General features: G+C 31.7%; 1 protein-coding gene across 20 annotated transcripts in view; it reads right to left on the bottom strand.

The window, feature by feature from the left end:
- LOC139484620 (CAP-Gly domain-containing linker protein 1-like) overlaps window positions 1-16,360 on the bottom strand; it is an 81,638-nt gene extending 65,278 nt beyond the window's left edge. For 9 of the 20 annotated variants that reach the window (XM_071268431.1, XM_071268430.1, XM_071268425.1 and 6 more), the window contains exon 1: window positions 12,325-12,372. In XM_071268431.1, the coding sequence (XP_071124532.1) occupies window positions 12,325-12,357 (33 nt within the window). In that variant the 5' untranslated portion in view covers window positions 12,358-12,372. Of the gene's footprint in view, window positions 1-3,762; window positions 4,352-12,324; window positions 12,373-16,240 lie in introns of those variants that run through there. The other 11 variants (XM_071268433.1, XM_071268427.1, XM_071268418.1 and 8 more) reach the window with 9 other exon arrangements.
- Window positions 16,361-22,797: the final 6,437 nt, after the last annotated feature.

A 22,797-nucleotide genomic window follows, 5' to 3' on the forward strand; every position in this document is an offset into this window, starting at 1 on the left:
TCTATGTAATAGCGTATTTTCTACTTTTATTATTTGATTTTTGATTTTAATTTTTTTTTGCTTGTTTTTAAAGTTGATTTTTTGTTGATATCTAGTAAATTTATATATACGGATATTTAAAAAAAGTTAAAACATGTATATTTTTGTTAACAAACACATAAGAAAACAAATAATTCAAAATATAACAGTTTATTACATTTTTAAAATATAACAGTTTATGACATTTTTAAAATATAACAGTTTATGACATTTTTAAAACATAACACTTCATGACATTTAAAAAATATAACAGTTTATAACATAGTTTTTAAATTAATTTATATTGATATACATATTTACATATATAGATACACTATGTAACAGTCAAGTACAATCATTTGGCAAACCGCGGCATTGTTCTTGCAGCTGCACTTTTTGGTCTATGTCGTTGACCTGGCTTACGAGCTAGACGCTTCACATTGGGAATGACGAGTTTCCCATTTGATGAGAAAATCATTTTGTCTGTTAAGGTCTTGTGCGCTAGTACCTTTTTGTACAGTTTATCTTTTTCTTCGTGAGTTTTTGTGCCCCATATATAAGGAGAAGTGTAGAATTTTTGAAACAATTCGGATAGTTCGTAGTTTCCTTGACCATATATCGATCGCCTTATGTCAATAAAATGAAGTTTTGTTATGTCGAATATCTTGGTCAGTAATTCTGGCAGAATCTGCGGCTTCCAGTCTGTTGCAATTTTAAATCTGTGGTTCATGCTTTCACAATTGTTGTTTGTCCACAATCGGTCTGGATTTGAAGAGTTTTTAAGCGGTCTATTTACGTGGTGAAAGAGTCTGTTTTTCAGTCTCTTTGTGTAATAATCTGTGATGATGGGGTATTTATTGCACAGGTTTTCGGATTTCAAATTAAAATCAATAGTGTCATTTGATGTCACGATACCATCATCACCAAACAAGTCCGACATAATATGTGATCGTTCTTCTTTTGTTAAGGGCAATTTATTTTTCATATGGTCGGTAACATTGTCTTTCATGTGTTTTGTACACAAGAGTCTTTCTGAAGTGTTGAAAACTTTATCAATGGCTTTAGTGATACCACCCTCGTCGTCTGAGCCTATACGTATGTCAATATATTTTACATCGGCGTCGAGACGTGCTTTCACATGTGACAGAAATGAGTGGCAAGTATAATATGAGGCGTCCCAGTGAAAAAATACCGGACCAACAAATATAGGATGATCACGTGATGATTTTTTTACAACCTTCTTGTTTTTGTACACAAAGTTTGTTACATATGTAGGACCTAGGTTAAATGTTCTATCAATGCCAAGTATGGAATCGGGATCGTTTTCGCAATGCAGTTTCATGTCTTCCATTTGCATTTGACTGTAGCATATTATAGACGGCGGCATGTTATTTCCACGTGTATAAACAACTTCTGCTACAAATTCATGCTTATTGACCATTGCCAAGGCTTCCCAAACCTGGTCCGGTACGTTACTTGAACCTAGATTAGACTGTTTCTTATCGTGGTATCGTTTCGATCGGATTTGCTGAAGATCTCTTGGTGCGTTTTCTGAGTCTTTGAAAACCATATCTTTATAAATGTCAATGTTTGTTTTTTTGGCCTTGATATCTTCTTTGATCTGATCTAACACCGTAGGATCTGTGCGTGTATAGTCATGTGTTACATGTTTTGCGTTACCATGAGGTCCACTGGTTTGAGGAAATTTGCCAGTATATTCGACTAGTGCTATATGTACACGGTCTTGATGTTGTGTTGGTAAACGATTAAAAGTGCTGACACGTTTTTTGTACATTTTGTCTCGTTTTAATGGTGTATAGTATGTTGTAAGAGTTACAATGGAATCTGGACTAGGCTGTGGGTTAAACGGAATAAATGTCTTTTTACCCTTTACTTGTTTTTCGAAACAATACTGACCATCTTTTACACATGTAAAGCGTAAAGTTGAGTCTGACTGAACAACAAAGTCTGTTTTAACAGTACGACCACAATGGGAATCCCATGCACCACAGTCATCAGGAAACTGGCTTGACTTAGAGTTAGTTTTGCGAGTTATGTTCCTGTTATTGTCGAGAAGAAAATAAACATTTTCTTTTGGACCATTTGGTATAGTGTCATTACAAGAAGATTCGTTGTTTATAACAGCTTTGTAGATTTCGTTGGCAGTCAAATTACCATTTGGAAGGCAATTGGTGTTGACCAAATTTGGGATTTCGGTACTTGAACTTGTTGATGTATTGATACATGTTGATGAGGACGGTGAAGAGGACTGTTCAAGAATTGACGAAGTTGATGGCTTTGTATAAGTTGGTTGTGAATTCTCTTTTGTATCAGAAACATTCGATTGACAGTATGAAATGTTAAGCACTTGTGTTGCTGAAAGAGGTGGAAATTCGTTGAACGAGTCAATGACTGGTGATGGTGAGCTTGCAGTTATAACTGATGGTCCTGTTATAAGCGGGACAAAGTGGTTCGGGGTCCAAGTATGCTTTGGATTATGGTACGAAGTACGTGTCCACATTACAATTATTGGATTGTTTTCTTCTTTGCAGTTACGTGGAATAGCAGTTAAGTTTAGAATTTTGTAGGAAAAGTCTTTAACACCGTTAAGCGGAGAATAACAATTAATTCATAATCTTGCTGTACTATACAACGAATTTTATATATTGAACCAAAAGTTAACTTGAAAATGAACTTCAACAACATTGTGAATATATTGGTTTCTCAAATGTCTATTATATTGTAAAAGAAAATGGTCTTCATCTTCAAATGATCAAATAAAGATGAATTGTAAAAAAAGGCATTGACATCAGTAATAAAAGTATTTTTCATAGTACACAGTTATGATTATTCTCTTTTTGAAAAAATAAAAAAAAAACGGTATGTTATTTCATAAAATAGTATTTACCTCTTGAAGTCTTTCTATTACACGTTTGTAATCGGGTTTTGAAGAACCCCACGGAACCCCACGGACGCCACATTTTTTATTCTCAGATATCTTTCAAGGTATAATACTAGATGTAAACTCTTGTGTTGTAAATAAGAAATGAAATCTCAGAAGCATTTTTTTTTTCTCAATTTGTATCTCAAAATTGGCTTCTTTAAGAAAAAAACAAAAGAGGTTTATTTAACAATTTCCTTTAAAACAAAATAAAACAAAGGCAAAGTAAACACAAAATTCAATTTTTAATTTTTCTTTCATCATTTGAAATTATACCACGCCAGAGACACCGTTAGGTTTATTCAAAAACTACCATTAACTAATCAATTAGTAACGATCAAAAGATAATTGTTTATTCGATAAGGTTGATTGGACATGATGATTGGGAACTTGCAATAAGCCGTTGCATGGTCACGTGTCGAATGGCACGCGCTGATTAAAGATCATTGAAAAGTCATTTAACTTCAAAACTACAAAAGCTATTAATACCAAACTTTAAAATTATGAGTTATATACTTATATCTTCTTATATCCATGTTCTTTGTGGTCCTAGCGTATTGTTTTAGTGTCCTTAGTGCAAAAACTTTCTCCTTAGTGCACTAAGAAGTCCTTTGCGGTATTTCTACGCACCGCAATTTAACCTGTTAGGTAAATGTTATCTAAATAGATTAAGAGATTGTAGACTTGTCAGATACATGTATTAAATATGACAAAAGTTGTCATTACTTTACATATCTTCATCCAACAGATACATGTACAGAGACATTTTTATGTTCGCCATAAATTGTAAAAATAACACTTACCATAATAAATCTCAGGACAAAATGATAATTTAAATATCCATCATAACAGGTTATACTTTTACCAGTGTCCAGTCATCGGTCATCTCATAATTATTAAATCCTTTAACATTTAACAACATATTGGGACGAAAGAAAAATACTTCAGTTTACAAAAGTTCACAGATGTCCCACGAAAAAATTCTATTTATCTGCCTCCATGTTCCTCAAAATACCAACAACTTCTCGTCAGTCAGTAATACTGTGCCAATTCTAAATCAACATGTATTTTATCTACATCTACTTTACAGTTATATTAATAAACAACAAGTCTAAGACAAAAACATGTCTTAGAAGATCCTTCACGAAAGATAAATATTAAACATCACTACTACAGTACAAAACACAAGTGGTGGTGGTGTATTCAATATGTGCAGCTTTATTGATCTGAATACTAATCAACTATTTTCCTTTTATGGGTTAACACTGATCAATCAATTTCTAACTTATATTGGATTTCTACTCATACTGCAAATAAATTCTACTAAAAATATAAATTTAATAAAAAGATAGTTTAAAAGTTATTAGCTTTTATCATTTTCAAATTCTAGGTCTGGGTTATTGGAGTATATATAGATATACATTATGTATAAATACATTATAATATATTGATGTTTTGGGTTTATTGATGTTATTTGTATTTTTTTACATGTATGCTGTAGAAGCAGATGTTACCACCTACGTGAGGAATTCACATACCTTTGTTATAATACTCAAAAGATGCTATTCAACTGGAATTTTAAGTTAATCTTTAATAAACAAAAACTACATTTTTTAGTTCTGTCAAATATAGAAAAATATGAATAAAACAAGAAAATGTTTTAATATTGAAAACCTCAAGCTAAAAAGACAGAACAATTATAAAAACCTTCATTAAAACAAGACAAACAGAAATGGTCTCAAATGTAAGAATATGAAAAGTCCATCATTGACAAGTCCCAGTATAATGGTCAAAGTTGGTCAAAGTTGGTCATAAAGGTATTATGTCCTTGAGGTCCAGTTGCAAATTCTAATAATTCAATCATAATTCTAAAACAGCTATACATTACTATCTGTTTAAATGTTACAACAAATTCTTTTAGAAAAAAAGGGGGGGATAGTGTAGCAGGACTTTTTGTGTGCATTGAGAGGAAACTAAAGATAATAAACCAAACTTTGATAGAACTATGTATATGAAGAAATTATGAATAAAAATATTCCACTTTAATATGGTAAAAAAACACCATATTTTTCAGTGAAATATTAATATTCAGTAAAGTATCAAACATTTTCATTTCTCTAAAAGAAGCTTCCCATAAAAATGTTCACACATAGAAAATAACAATGCAAAGTGCTCTATAGTCTGTTGAAATATTGATTTATCCAGGCTTCTCATGAATAGCTAGAAGGACTTGATTTTAGAGGAAAAAAACTAGAATCTGAACATGCACCATAAAACGGTGTCAACAAGACTTGATATAAGAATCCATTGCAATATAGATCTGTTATTGATTGTTGCTGGGGGAAACAGCTAGCATAATATACCACTTTATTTCATTGATTTCCAATGCACAAGCATAAACCAATTAAAATCAGGATTCCGATGACTCGTCACAGTCCTGTTTACTCTTCTATGGAATACTACTTCATTGATTAAATATCTACTTTACATTTTACAGTATTGAGACTTTTTTTCCCCCAACAGATAATGGAATGACTAATGATTAGGATTGAATCCAAAACATCTTTATTGTCATATGCTTTTCAGAATTAGTTATCTCCCCTTGAATTTTGATAAGACTCCATGTACATGCATACTGATTGATTGTTGATTGTGTAACGTCCAGTGGCAAATATTTCATGCAAATTCATGGATACTAACAAATTCTGAGAAACAAAACCCAAAGTGACATTTTTTTTTTAACTAAAGGCTACCTCCTAAAATCAATTATAAAACAAATAAATGTCACTTGACGTGACGAAACCACTATATCTGGCCTCTACATGTATGAATCAAAAAGGGGTAGGGGAGGGAGGGGTGTGTAGAACCTTTAGAGGGACTCCTGGATTGGGTGATTTTAAGCTTTGAATATCTGGATCCAGGAATTCTTTTTTCAGGATGTCTGGATTTAAATTTTTTTTTAAGTTCGGGACCTCAAAATTTCAAGTTTTTAAGCCTGGGATTTCAGGATCAAGAAACCTCAGCCCCTCATCAAAGACTGACAGTGAAAATAGTATTGTGCTAGAGATAGTAAGAAAATTGATGTAATCCAAGTAAGTAAAATGGCTCAAAATAGTTCTTTTAAAGTGGTCAATTAAGTTTTTAAATCAATTGCTAAATATATAATTTTTTCATTTGATAAATACATGTAGATTAGTTTATTCCCTAAAACTAATAAACAAATGTACAGAGAAAGAAACATGATGACTTAACATACAATGCTTTTTAAAGGTGATATTTGGAGTAAATTTATACTAAAGGCAAATCAAATCCTTGCAGAGTTTTCAAAACATATTGCTGGTTGAAATCGTAGCAGGTTTTAATAGAAATTTATGAAAAATCATAAGATCTACAAATCAAACCCCAACTTTTCAAAGCAGCTACCAAAGACTCAATATTTTTTTTAAAGTTTTTAAATCATCTAAGAAACGTTGGCAATGAATGCACTATATATATGCTAAAAGAAATAACATTCAAACTAATTTGTATTTCCCATCCCCACCTTAGTATTTAAAAATTATAATTAATTATAAGTAACACATATTTTAAACATGATCTAGTTATCTACCAAGATAAACACATGTAACCCGACTGCAAACAATCTTATTTTATGACTTCACCTGCACATCTACATAGTTTAATGTCTGAATCAGTGATTTATATGATCGAACAACGCCTTAAATTCTAAATACAATATGCAATATACAATCAGTAAACAAAAAAACATTTTTAATTATGTATTTAAGAAACATTTCAATAATGAAAGTCAACCACCACCCCCCCCCCCCCAAAAAAAAAAAAAATGAACATTATAAAAGGAAAAATAAAATAAACTGAAATAATAATAAGCTGTAGATAATGATTTATTAAGATGAGATCTTAAGTATGCAAAATTGAGAAATAAGATTGCAAAATTATGCAATGTTAAGTACCAGAATTACTTATAGTGCAAAAATTATGCAATGCATGCAAAACAACTTACGTTACTGTTATATGAATTGTAGAAGTGATATTAACAGGTAGCTGTAGGTCTGGCTAATGTCCAGTTAGAACAACCTTTTATATTACCTACATTCCTTACTCCATTCTTTGTTAACTATTACCGTCTCATCATGCCAACAAACTTTCACAACACAAAGTTTTTATGATGGGTAAAGATTCTGTTTGTTACCTATCATTACTTACTTATTTATCATAATTCATATTTTAAAAATACAGGCCAAGCTAATTGCATTCTTAATCTCTAAACCATTTACTACATTTTAATGTGAAGTAGCCTGTACATATAATTGGATGCTGCTAAGTAACTTATAATATAGTTTTAAATGGAAATATTTTGCCCCTCTTTAGTAAGTGGCGGATCCAGGGCCCGCTGACTGACCTAAGGGGGTGGGCCTGCTCCAGTCACGCTTCAGTGATTCCGTATATAATCAACAGATTCTTTTCATTGAAAGGGGGGGACCAGGCCCCCACTGGGCCCCTCCCTGGATCCGCCTATGTTAGTTGAAAATCTTTCTCAAACAATAATAATTCATAAAGTTGTTAATAGTTTGCTTATTTATTGTTCACATTAACATTGTTACAATTAAACAGTAACTTTGTTGTAGTCGTGTAACATTTCATTCAATATCCTAACATACATGTACATATTTTTCTGCAAAAACATTGAAAACCTTTTAAAAGCTTTACTGCTTTAAAATAAAAAAAAACCATATCTCTTAAACTATCATTCTCACATGGTCTTTTTAAAATGTTAAAACATATCTCTTAAACTATCATTCTCACATGGTCTTTTTAAAATGTTAAAACATATCTCTTAAACTATCATTCTCACATGGTCTTTTTAAAATGTTAAAACATATCTCTTAAACTATCATTCTCACATGGTCTTTTTAAAATGTTAAAACATATCTCTTAAACTATCATTCTCACATGATCTTTTTAAAATGTTAAACCATATCTCTTAAACTATCATTCTCACATGGTCTTTTTAAAATGTTAAACCATATCTCTTAAACTATCATTCTCACATGGTCTTTTTAAAATGTTAAACCGTATCTCTTAAACTATCATTCTCACATGGTCTTTTTAAAATGTTAAAACATATCTCTTAAACTATCATTCTCACATGGTCTTTTTAAAATGTTAAACCATATCTCTTAAACTATCATTCTCACATGGTCTTTTTAAAATGTTAAAACAAGAACACAATATAAACTGTTTTTAGTTTTAATAATTTTTATCAGTTTATGACTTTTATAAGTTTACCTGCATTCAGACCAATGTATCAAAGGGCCATTACTCTAGCTGACAATTTTGTAATTATTCAATGCTCTTATTTTTTTTTAGCAAAAAGGGTTGCAACTCCATTTAATTATACTTTAAATTTCCAAAACAATGTCATTAATTTTAGGTTTTTGGTGTGTAATAATATTAAAGGTGAAATTCTCCTGATTTTGAAACCGTTCACAAAACTTTCCTTCTCCTTTTTCTGATTTACAGTAAACATCCAACACTTTTTTCTGATACATTCTATTACATAATCACCTGATATTTCAATTAAATGTTTTATAACAAAGAAGTTATTCATCACAATTTGTAATAATTAACAAAACAATAATACTATGTGTAGCACATATCCTATATTTAAAGGGGGATTACTGCTTTAAAAAAATTGATCTTCCAACATTATATAACTTGACTGAGATATTGCTGATACCTATAGTACATGTATAAGGTTTTTTTCAAATCTTGCAAGAATTGTACCTGTGAGAGTGCTAATGAGGCCATTTCTCATAAATTTTTAATGTTTCCAAGGGACATAACATTTATTGTTTTTAAGGTTGATTGACCACCGTTTTAGAACTTGTCCGAGATGTTGCTGATATTAACCTTTTTATATCAGTTTTATAAAAATCTTGCAAGAATTGTACCAATAAGAGCAAGACCGGACAGACAGACACCTGCTATTTCCATGTCCCCAACAAGCATTACACAGCCCCGATTGAAATATTGATATCATACATGACATAGATATCACTCTGTAGACATGAAATAGATATCAGTCCCGATTGAAATATTATGATATCACAAACTGGGCATGATATTTAGATCTGCTCAAATTAAATGATTGTGATATCACACACTACGCATGACATGGATATCTGCCCAAATTAAATGATTGTGATATCACACACTGGGCATGGCATGGATATCTGCCTTAATTAAATGATTGTGATATCACAAACTGGACATGGCATGGATATCTGCCCAAATTAAATGATTGTGATATCACACACTGGGCTTGACATGGATATCAGTCCCAATTGAAATATTATGATATCACAAACTGGGCATGATATTTAGATCTGCCCGAATTAAATGATTGTGATATCACACACTGGGCATAAAATGGATATCTGCCCAAATTAAATAATTGTGATATCACACACTGAGCTTGACATGGATATCTGCCCAAATTAAATAATTGTGATATCACACACTGGGCATGACATGGATATCTGCCCAAATTAAATGATTGTGATATCACACACTGGGCTTGACATGGATATCTGCCCAAATTAAATGATTGTGATATCACAAACTGGGCATGACATGGATATCTGCCCAAATAAAATGATTGTGATATCACACACTGGGCATGACATGGATATCAGTCCCAATTGAAATATAATGATATCACAAACTGGGCATGATATTTAGATCTGCTCAAATTAAATGATTGTGATATCATAGACTGGGCATGACATGGATATCTGCCCGAATTAAATGATTGTGATATCACACACTGGGCATAAAATGGATATCTGGCCGAATTAAATAATTGTGATATCACACACTACGCATGACATGGATATCTGCCTAAATTAAATGATTGTGATATCACACACTGGGCATGACATGGATATCAGTCCTGATTGAAATATTATGATATCACACACTGGGCATGGATATCTGCCCAAATTAGATGATTGTGATATCACACACTGGGCATGACATGGATATCTGCCCAAATTAAATGATTGTGATATCACACACTGGGCATAAAATGGATATCTGGCCGAATTAAATAATTGTGATATCACACACTACGCATGACATGGATATCTGCCCAAATTTAATGATTGTGATATCACACACTGGGCATGACATGGATATCAGTCCTGATTGAAATATTATGATATCACACACTGGGCATAACATGGATATCTGCCCAAATTAGATGAAAGTGATATCACACACTGGGCATGACATGGATATCCGTCCCAATTAAATGATAGTGATATCACACACTGGACATGACATTGATATCATTCACAATAAAATGATAGTGATATCAAAGACTAGGCATGACATTGATATCTCTCCCAATTAAATGATAGTGATATCAAACACTAGGCATGACATTGATATCTCTCCCAATTAAATGATAGTAATATCAAACACTAGGCAAGACATTGATATCTCTTCCAATTAAATGATAGTGATATCAAACACTAGGCATGACATTGATATCTCTCCCTATTAAATGATAGTGATATCAAACACTAGGCATGACATTGATATCTCTCCCAATTAAATGATAGTGATATCAAACACTAGGCATGACATTGATATCAGTCCCAATTAAATGATAGTGATATCAAACACTAGGCATGACATTGATATCTCTCCCAATTATATGATAGTGATATCAAACACTAGGCATGACATTGATATCTCTCCCAATTAAATGATAGTGATATCAAACACTAGGCAAGACATGGATATCAGTCCCAATTAAATGATAGTGATATCAAACACTAGGCAAGACATGGATATCAGTCCCAATTAAATGATAGTGATATCAAACACTAGGCATGACATTGATATCTCTCCCAATTAAATGATAGTGATATCAAACACTAGGCATGACATTGATATCTCTCCCAATTAAATGATAGTGATATCAAACACTAGGCATGACATTGATATCTCTCCCAATTAAATGATAGTGATATCAAACACTAGGCATGACATTGATATCTCTCCCAATTAAATGATAGTGATATCAAACACTAGGCATGACATTGATATCTCTCCCAATTAAATGATAGTGATATCAAACACTAGGCATGACATTGATATCTCTCCCAATTAAATGATAGTGATATCAAACACTAGGCATGACATTGATATCTCTCCCAATTAAATGATAGTGATATCAAACACTAGGCATGACATTGATATCTCTCCCAATTAAATGATAGTGATATCAAACACTAGGCAAGACATTGATATCTCTCCCAATTAAATGATAGTGATATCAAACACTAGGCATGACATTGATATCTCTCCCAATTAAATGATAGTGATATCAAACACTAGGCATGACATTGATATCTCTCCCAATTAAATGATAGTGATATCAAACACTAGGCATGACATTGATATCTCTCCCAATTAAATGATAGTGATATCAAACACTAGGCAAGACACTGATATCTCTCCCAATTAAATGATAGTGATATCAAACACTAGGCAAGACATTGATATCTCTCCCAATTAAATGATAGTGATATCAAACACTAGGCATGACATTGATATCTCTCCCAATTAAATGATAGTGATATCAAACACTAGGAATGACTGACATTGATCTGTGTCTTAATTATATGATGTTGATATCACACACTGAGACTGTAATGGATATCTGTCCCCATTGACTTATTGTAATATCATACTGTTGACATTTAGTAAAAGAGCTGATACTGTTATTCATGTTATTTTTCAATAGTTTTGAACAGTTATGAAGCACATCCCCAACAAATTATTACAGATTAGATGTAAATTTACTTCTCCAAATTTCATGCTCATAATTTTTTGTAATTATTTTTTTAGCTCATGCTCTTAATATTTGAATTAATTTTCTTAAGCAAATCAGATTTTCAATTTTATAGAAGAAGAATTACATAATCCTGAACTTATCTTTAGAGAAAATATACATTATTAGCCTGGACTTAATCTTTACACAGTTTTAAAAATGCATGATTCATTCCTGCCACAAAATGACAACTTCCTTTTCTTTATATCAATCTGGATTAACAGTTAAGGTGCACAAAGAAAATGATCAAAACACATCATTATTGGTCGATTAAACAGCTACCTGTACAGGTATAGCTACACAGCTATTTCTTCACATAACTATGCTAAGTTATTTAACTCTAATATTGATTTCAAATCCATTTTCTACAAACAAATATTTAAATTACAATTCAAATGCATGCAGCAAGTTGTCTGATGTTGATTTTGTTAAATTAAAATACCTTTTGAGTCAACATAATATATCCTTGTGACATTGCTACAGTTTTATTAGTCAATTTCATTTGAAAAGGACAATCTAAATGTTTTTTAATTATATATATATATAAATATATAACAACAAGTTAAGTTTAACATGATACAATTTCCTTTTTGACACATACAGGAAAACAGGTTACTGTTATATAAAGGCATATAACATGTTTGTCATGTACTACAAATAGAAACTGTACAGTAATGGTTAATATGCATAATATAAATGTAAATGACTAAATGTCCCTCAAAATCAATAGTTTGTATCCTAGCTAGATCCTTGGCTAGCCGGAGATAAAGATGTACAGCTTCCTTCTGTCCTTTCTGCACTACATTAATTATAACTGATGTAAATGATCAATACATGTATCCCTGAAAAGTATTTCTTTCAGTGATTAAGCAAGCCAAAATAAAGGGGGCACTGTCCTCTTTCTGTGGTCATTTATTTGGAACCATGCCAACTGTGAGCAGTACATGAAGAGACAACTGCCTTAAAATTGTGTTATCTACAAGGAACTTTCAGGCCCGTAGCCAGGAATTTCCAAGGGGGTTTCTTTGGACTCATGAACTCGACTGTAACAGTCACAATTTGAACAAAACGTTGACTTTAACAGTGCTTAATTGATTTCAAGGGGGGTTCGTCTGAACCCCCCGAACCCCCCTGGCTACGGGTATGACTTTTTTTATAGTAGCACAGGCAAATAATTAAATTTTCTTAGGCTTATCCACAGATTTGATATAAGGTAAAATCTCTTAACAGTTACATATACAGCACTGAGACAGCAACCCAAGAACATAAAAAACACAAAAAGTTACCTGGAGGTCAACATAGATCTCCAACAGAATACTAAGTATATATGTGTTCATTTTTTCCCTCTAGATATAAATGAATTCAATAAATATATTAAATGGTTTTTAGTCTGACAGATAAAGCGCTTGCTTATATAAATCCTTTTCCTACTAACATTATCAAAAATGCTACAAACATATTTTTAACTTCCATCAAGCTGACTTGTAATAAAACTATTTGAATAACTCAATAGTAGATAAATCACACAGAAAAGAAAGACTGTTTCCACAATAGCAGTCAGTATTATTATTATCAAGTAAAAGAATATGATATGGCTAATAAATCAAATTTAAACAAAAGTTTAAACATAAAAAATACAACGAAACTGTTACCAATTCAAGCCTATAAATGATTGTTAAAAGTTGTTTACATATATTTAGATAAAAAAACAAAGTTTTAACTTACTTTTAACACCTTACTTTAATCCTAATACCAATTTAATTTACAGTGGTTTTTAATATGATAAAGATGAAATTTTTATCACATGTCCTTTACCGCGCATTTTCTTTCCAACCCCTCAAACAATTGGAGACATTTAAATACCACACTTTTTAAGATAAACAATATCAACATTGACACAAATGGATTAAGTAAAGTCCATTTGTAAAGCCAGTTTAAGCTTGAAGTATTGATAATCAAGTGTGGGTCAGAAAGACCATTAATTTGATCATGTTCATGTATTGCAACTATTGACTGCCTAAAGCAAAGCATGTATTTAATGACTTACTTTCATCTAATTGAGAGCAGTGTCGCACTCGTACAACATGCTTCTTGTCATCCTAATATTGTAATGGCTACACAGATACATTAAATATTAAATATGTAAACGCATTTGTTAAATCATAAAGAAATTTACGATTATTACAAGGACATACTGACATCGATGTAAGCTTGAATGGTTTTAGGGGGAAAACTGGGATATCACAAGTTATATAATAATTTCTTCAGACCTTCTATGCATATGACTTAACTGAATTGGATATATACTTGGATAAAAAATACTTTATGACAAACAATCCAACTTCAAAATCAAAGATGGATTTCAGTGTGGCAGATGTGCCCCCTTCCTTAAATTTTAAAAGCATTGGTTGTCCTCAGCTTAAAAATGAATATTTCTATAATTTTAAAATAAAAAAATAAAAAAATTGTGCCACCCTCATATTCTTAAATCCTGGATCTGCCCCTGAACTTAATATTCAAACATATGGTCTGAGATAAGTGTCATTCCACAAGGTGTCCTTATGCTACAGGTAAGTTGGTCCAAAAAGACAAAGTCCTATTGCTCATGTAAAAATGGAATACTAGTATCAAATTGGTCAATTACCTATGATGGCAACCATTTTAAGTGAGTCTTACTATGTATGAAAGCTTTCAAACACATGGTTTTGGAAAAGTATTACAGATAGACAAAACTATTTCAGTATTAATTCTACTATAACTCTATGCCATCTATGGCATAGATAGTTTACTTAATGCAAAAAATTATTGAAGGGAAATGATTTAACCTTAATTGTGCATTCTTTTTCAAGAACTTTTCCTAACACTTGTGTCTGTAAAAATGGGGAAATTGAGGATGAACAACATTTCTTATTTCAATGTAATAGATTTACCTCATAACGAGAAATATTAGAAAATAAAACTAATGTTATATTTAGAATACAGCGTAACATTACCACTGATGAAAACATATCTCTATTGGTTAACAATAGCTCAGTATTAATACTTAGACTGTCTTCCTCTTTCATATCAGAGTGTCTAAATTTAAGAAATACTTCAAATGCTGAACTAATAGGATACATCAATATGTAACTTTTCATTCTACCATGTCAATTAATATAATTATACATATGTAATAGGTCTTAACCATGAGTCAATGAGTTTGTGCCAATAATAGTATTTGTATATTTGTATTTGTGTTAACAATTAAATTTCATTTCCTTTGATTTTCTTTTAAAAATTGTGCTTAATTTGATAACTACAGCTTCCAAATATATTACATATATACAATATCCAAAAATAAAATAATAACTTTTGAAGAAACTTATTAATAAAAAATAATGTTCAAAGGTGTATAACTCTGACAATTTAAACTAATTCAAATTGGAAAAAAATAGGTTACTATAAGGGAATCAGTTTAACTTTAACAGTGCTTGTTTCAAAATGGTATAAAAAGTGTATTGGTAGGCACTTAAAATAAGGGTAGGTATGGTTAGCAAAAACACATATGATTTCATTTTTGACAATTTTGTGCCTTACATGGTCTGACAGTCTCTACCAATTAATAAGTATATTATGTACAGCATGGCACTTAGTCTCTGAGAATATAGAACAGGTAACAGGAATGTGTACTAGTTCAACACTTGGGACAATATTTTGTGTTTTTCTTTTCATGTTTCTGCTTGCCCACTTTTAATGCAATTTATTGAATGTCATTTTAGAGTTTTTGCTTTTTTTGCATGATTTTCGCCTAAATTGTTAATTTTCAGTATTTTGTTTTAATATACTATTTAATAATTATACAGGTAATACATTCTGCTATTGACTTGTTCTCATGGTAGGCATTTTTGTTGTGTTTTTATTTCTGACAGTATTAAATAGGAATCTGATGGTTTATGTTGTTGAAATTGATTGTTTTAATTTCCATGTTGAATGTACAGCGCCTTAAAAAATTTTTTTATTTTTTTATATAGGGTGCTTTATAAATTTACAGTATTATTATTATTTTTTCATATTATTTGTCTAATTTGAACTTATTTAACTGTAGGCTAAGTTGTAACACATATCTAGACTATTTTTATAGATAAATGAAGTTGAATTATAGTGAACCAAACATTAAAATATTCTATCTTGTATTTGATCATAAGTACTCTGCTATATTAACCACATATTTCAACAACAAGCATGAAATATTTGTCACTGGGAATACACATACTTTTTATTATTCCCCCTTTTGTCTATCATGTAGAGAATGTAAAAAGAAGCAAAATAACTTTGTCAAAAATTGACAGTTTGTTTTTGGGTACTGAGTATACTTTTACCATTTTTAGAACTTGTCACAGTGAATAAGTAATCATTCTTTCCATTTTTTGTATCCAGACTGGCTTGGTCCCCAAATCAACAGAAGATCATGCGCGAAAGTGACTAAGACCCATCCGATCGATTTGCTTGCAACATCTGGATCTTTAAAAAGCATGTATACAGTAAAATCATTGCACAAACATCGATTTCTTTTTATAGTGTACTGCAGGCTATTTCTCCAATTTGAAAGATTAATAAAATATTGTTCAGTTAGGCAGCAACCATTTGATTTTCGGGGGGAGGGGGGGCTATGGCCTTTTTTTTTTGGAAAAAAAGTTTGTTTCCAGTTTTTGGAGAGAAAAAATAATTTGTATTTGATTGTGAGGGGAAAAAAATGTTCGTTTCCCCCCTCAGCTGCCACTATATGTAATGCTAAAAATTGAAAGAAAAAATTGTTTTCGACTTGTCGCGAAAAAAATTAGATTGTTTTCCATGCAGGTGAAAAAAAAGTTTGTCCAGAAAAAAAATCCATAGCCCCCCACCCCCTTCCCCCCCCCTCTTAGAAAATCAAATAGTTGCTGCCTTATACGCTATATTCCCTACTGAGGCCCTAATTTTGTGAATAAAAAAGATTCTTTTGAAAAAAGTTTTATTTTTATTTGGTTCACATATAGAACGTTCCAACATCTCCTGAGAGCCTTTCACCGAATATCAAGGATTTGTATACTATACAAAATTGAAATCCTTGCAAATATGAATCATATATATATATATTCATAACATTTAAACACAGAACATGCAGATAAGATTTATCATATGCAGCAAATTATTTCAAATGCATATAAACAGCACAGCCATATTGAAATAGTACATACCCAAGCATTAACGAACTATACACATCTAAACATGCCAAAAATCAAGCACAACTAAAATTGAAGCACAACTAAATACTAAGCATGCACAACTTAGAAATAAGCAAAAATCAAAAATATAGCTCACATGTAAAATTTAAGGCATAATGCAAAATTTAGAGCAATATCTTATGATGATATTATCAACAGGCAGAACACCAACAACAGCATTTCGAACCATTCTAGGACGGTATAAGACTCTTAATTGAGAAAAACTATTGTTCTTAAATGGTCAGGTAGACAAAAGAGTAGTAGCTGTAAGTTTAAAACTTCTAGCTTAATGATCATGTAAACAGACAGGTGATAAATTAATTATTAAAAGTTTCAATTGCCATTGCTCTTTGTCTTTTGATATGCAATGAAGACATCTTAGCCTTTTCAAGCAACTGCTGATATGAGCTTGAGTGATCTTCATATACAAACAAACCTTAGTACTCCTTCTTGCACTTTTTCTAATTTTTGGGGGAAATTTTCTCGCTACAGAAATGCAGAAACTAACATTTGACAAAATAAATATGTTGTACTGAATAAGCTTACTTAGCTTGTTTAAAAAAGTTCCCAAACGTTTCAAAATATTTAGTTGCTGAGATTCCTTCCTGTGTATTTTACCAATATAAGTATCAAAATTTAGCCTTATAATCTATGTCAATGCCAGCCAAATAGTTTTACAGTTTACTCACACGAAACGGATCAGCACTTTATATACTTACATATATATGTGTTGTGTATAAATGAAAGTTTATACAAATTATAATTTGTACTCATTTAAGAAGATAAACTTTTATCACCTGGTCCAAAAAGATAAACTTATAACTTGTACACAAACCATGTACAAATTATAATTTGTATAAACTTTCATTTATATGTATGGTTTTGGCATCAAATTTTAGGTTCATCTGATGGAAGATTTTGTACACTTTTAAAACACTTAAGTGTCTACTTCCGTCGATTCCATAAGTTTTTGTGCAAAATTTGAACTGATTTGCTCATTGACGACGCTCAAATTTAAGCTTAAATATGAAAAATCTATCAAATATGCCATAATATGTCACTTTTCATAATATGGCTTTTGTCTAAAATGAAGGTGGCCACATCCGCATTCACTCTCAACCTTTATATATGTTATGTATTATTATCAAATCAGTGGCGGATTCAGAGGGGGCGTAGAGGGCGTAGAGGGCGTACGCCTTCCTCTTTACTTATACAGATATATTTTACTCGTATTTACTGTAATATATTATTGGTTATGTCAAAGTCATGTGATTCGCTACGCTGTAGTTAACCAGTGCGTCGAAAAACGTCACTCAGTCATTTCCAAATTCAAATTACAGTAACACATTGCTTATGCTGCTCATCAAGGGTGACAAGCATGACACCTACAAAGCGACAAAGAATTGAGCAGGAACGTACTGACTTCTATTTCACAATTCCACCAAACAGAAAGTTATACTCTATTACACTCTCATGAAAAAAAAAGTTTCACAGCAATATAATTTACCTACGAAAACATATCAACCCCACATGCCCTAGCCTATTAATAACATAGCTGAATAATGATCCCCAGTCAGTAATCTCTACATAGAATTTAAGTCTAAGGTACGGACCATTTGATTTGAGGGGGTAGTCTGAGATGTTTAAGAAAACAAATTCTTAGCCTGATTTATCTGGATTGAAAAAAATAATCTTATCCACTTATTTGCTATTAGAAACAAAAATTTCCAACAGAATTATTTAGCATTAAATGAACATGATTAATAATAAACGGACTTAGTTTTGGGGGGCCGGGGGTTTGCATGTAAATCCCATATCCGACCGGAATGTCTCTTTCGCCGAACTGATATATTGAATACCTTTTTCAAGGCCCGACCTCAACCTGCCTGCTGGGTGTGGCCTTTATGTCTCCATTTGTCGACCGTCATTCGTAAATTCGTTGTCATTTTAGACTTATTCGTAGCCTTTGGCTGATTTGGAACCCCTCACTTTCCTTGTTGGCTGAAACATTTCAACCAAACATTTGGATAGAAATTGCTAGTTTGTGTCTTAACTCGTGTCGGTCGTATTGTAAATTGCATTGAGTAACTCGGCATATATCTTGTTTACAACAAAAAAATCTGTGAGGTTATACTAACTTAACATACAACAAATGAGAATTTTCCATGTCATTTTTTTACTGACAAGTCCTCATCAAATATATTCAGTTAGTACATAGCTTTGAATCTATCCAAACGTTTTACAATAGACAAATACATGATGGGGAGAATACGGCATCAAATTTTTTTAACCCTTACACTTAACAGCAACTATGAAATATACATGCCCAAAGTCAGGAACCGTTTAAAAAGTGCATTTTACACTAATTTTATGTTTTTTAGCCTAAAAAAAGGTCCAAAAAAAATATTCGCCCCCCTTTCCAAAATCCTGGATCCGCCCCTGCAAATAGTATTACAACTTAACTCAAATGATAAAATTATGAAGATTTCGGTAATTTAGCATGACTAAATCATGCTCGTACTCGATGCATGTGCATTGTATTGTCAAAAATATGTATTAACAGAAATATTATACTTTCCAATTAATAGCTAAAAGTTTACATTTAAACAATTTTGTAAAACTGCTATATTTTGGGTCCAAAATGGGGTCTTACTGGACTTTCTCCTTTTGTCAGCTTAATGTCTCAAATTCAAATTTATTTACGCAAAACTTACATTTAGTGCTATCCTCCACTTGGGGTGTCTAGGGAGTTTTTGTTTGGATGGCATATTACATGTTATGCCATAGTTAGGAAACGTATTATATTTATCAGTCTGGTAGAATTCTCTGTTTTGTTGATCTTGTACTGCTAATCATTTAAAATTGAGAATGGAAATTGGGAATGTGTCAAAGAGACAACAACCCGGCCATATAACAGACAACATCAGAAGTTTACCAATAGGTCTCCAATGTAGCTTTTAGTCTGTTCAGTTTCTCTCTATCTTCTTCAGTTCTTATGTGTACTAATATAATATTGTTATTAATTTGAATGGAAAGGCTATCAGAAGAATATTTGGTAGAATTCATTATGTTAAATGTTAAATTGAGGGATTTTAATGAGAATAATTTTTCTCATAGTTAACATTCTCTGTAAATAGATTTGTTAGTCAATAACATGAAAAACCATAGTTTTCCAGTAGGAAATATTTGAGATATTGTCACCTAGAATGAATAGAGTTATCTTTCTTTGTACTGATTATTAGAATAAAATCCTAGAAGATGCGTTGAGAATATCAAAAGAAAAGATAAAAGTCACCGTAGGTCTTTTCAGAGCTAGAATATAAACTGGAAACAATTATTAAATTACTTTCATAGACCAAAAAAAAAATAGGTAAAAATTAATTAGGTAATTATTGGCACTCATACCACATCTTCTTATATTATTCTGCTCATTATTAGTCATTGATATGATCTAATTATTTAAGCAGTTTACTTTGCAATTACTACAAAGGTGATAAATTTTATTATATACAGCCTCCTCCATTAATAACTACTGTTTCCTTTGAATCTTAAATAAGAAATAAGATAAAACAAATCGCAAACATAGGAAGAAAAATAAAAAAAAAATGTGTGGCGCTAATACGCTTCCGTAGACTGTCGTCAAGTACTTTTAGTAAAAAAAAAATAGCTATTCGAACACACCTACTCTGTTTTTATGATTCATTAGATAAGTATTCCACTTGACCAATATATTTCATCTTTTAGTACCGTGATATTTTAGGTTATAAAGTCAATCTGTAGCTTTGATATATAAAAATGATAGAAACTGAAGCGAGATGATGTATCAAATATTCTTGCTTTGTACGTTTTCAAGACAAAATATTCAACTAAAACACGTCCTAACATAAAAAGGTGCACTCAATTTTCTCTTTTCGATACATTTTTTACCCATTTTTTAATTTTTTTTCTTGAGTCACATAATGGAAGGGCAGACACGAAAATTACGGAACTTATAGATTGATATGTTCTTCGTCCGTGGTATTTTTTTTCAAAAAAATCGAGGTTATGCATTTTCTACATCCAACTTGATAGATACCCATGTCGTCGACTTGATATCTAATTGTTCTGCTTAACTATATGTATTAGATAAATTGAAACCTTATGCAAATGGCGTTTTTAAAATAGAACACTTCGTAATTGAGAAAAAATTGTCATTTTATTTGTTTCTATTAATTTTTATTTTTTTTGTTACTATAGTAAACACTACAGTAAACATTTATCGACTTCTCTAACAAAGAGCTTCGATTCTTTTGTTCTATTTCAATTGGGTTTCCGCCTGTATATAGGGAGTAGACCCCTAGAGTTGGACATTGGGTCGCCTACTAATTTAACATCCACATTTCGATTGAAAATAAATATTTTTAGATTATTGCTTCCATGATGAAACAGGTATAAAATGTATAGAGAATAATACATGGCAAAATCCGTATCATATGTCGTATCATCCCGAGACACCAATATCAGCAAAAAGGCCCAGTGGCGGATCCAGCCATTCTAAAAAGGGGGGGGGGGTGTTCCCAACCCAGAGTAAAGGGTGGGTTCCAACTATACGCTCCCATTCATATCAAATGCATTGATCGCCCAAATAAAGGGGGGGGTCCAACCCCCGGAACCCACCACCCTGGATCCGCCACTGGGGCCTGTATTTACTACTAAACATGTGATAAATTGAAATATCATATCGCAATACAAGTATATCGATCGTGTTACATGTGTGTACCTTTACAAAAAATACTTAAGAAGTCAATCGCGGCATATGAGCCCCGCAACAAATATTTTCCCGTTCTCTTAAATAAGATTGAAATAAAGCGTGTATTGTGAATACCTTTTCTGTGATTATATTTTAGGAATGAGATTATTAACTAAGATATTCTGATTAAAAGATATATGAAAAAAAACTTTTAACAAATTTCTCGACAGTGTGCGACATTTTGCATGAAAATGACGAACTGCATAAAATTAGTAATTTAAACACGTTAAATAAGTTGGTATTATAGTACTAACAAGCTACAAGATCCTATATCATTTGTTGACATCCGTTTTATGTATAAAAACAAGAATGTGTCTATAGTACACGGATGCCCCACTCCCATTATCATTTTCTATGTTCAGTGGACCGTGAAATTAAGATATATATAATTTGGCATTAGAATTAGAAAGATCATAACCCAAGGAACATGTGTACAAAGTCTCAAGTTGATTGGACTTTAACTAAATCAAAAACTACCTTGACCAAAAACTTTAACCTGAAACTTGCACTATCTGGGGTCAAAAGTTTAATTGGGCAATTAAATTAGAAAGCATATAAATTTACAGATCTAACATTGTTGGGTTGATGTTTAGACGAGTTGTATATACATTATGTACACAGCCATGTATCACCATCATTGATGGCGATCCGATGGATACATCTGTTGTAGGGTTGTCACTGACTCAGACGTACTTATGAATATAATTATTTTCTGTGACTGTATCTTACATTAATTTGTAGGATCCTTTACTATAGATAATTTAGCTGATCTGTAACAATAACTTCTTCATGCCTTATATATCATGTACTGTAGTACGCCGCTAGATTAAAACTGACGTGGAAAGGTAACACATGGCCAGCGAAAGCTCTTTTTTTGAGAGCCCAG

The sequence above is a fragment of the Mytilus edulis genome, chromosome 8 (assembly GCF_963676685.1).
Source record: "Mytilus edulis chromosome 8, xbMytEdul2.2, whole genome shotgun sequence".
NCBI lineage: Eukaryota > Metazoa > Mollusca > Bivalvia > Mytilida > Mytilidae > Mytilus > Mytilus edulis.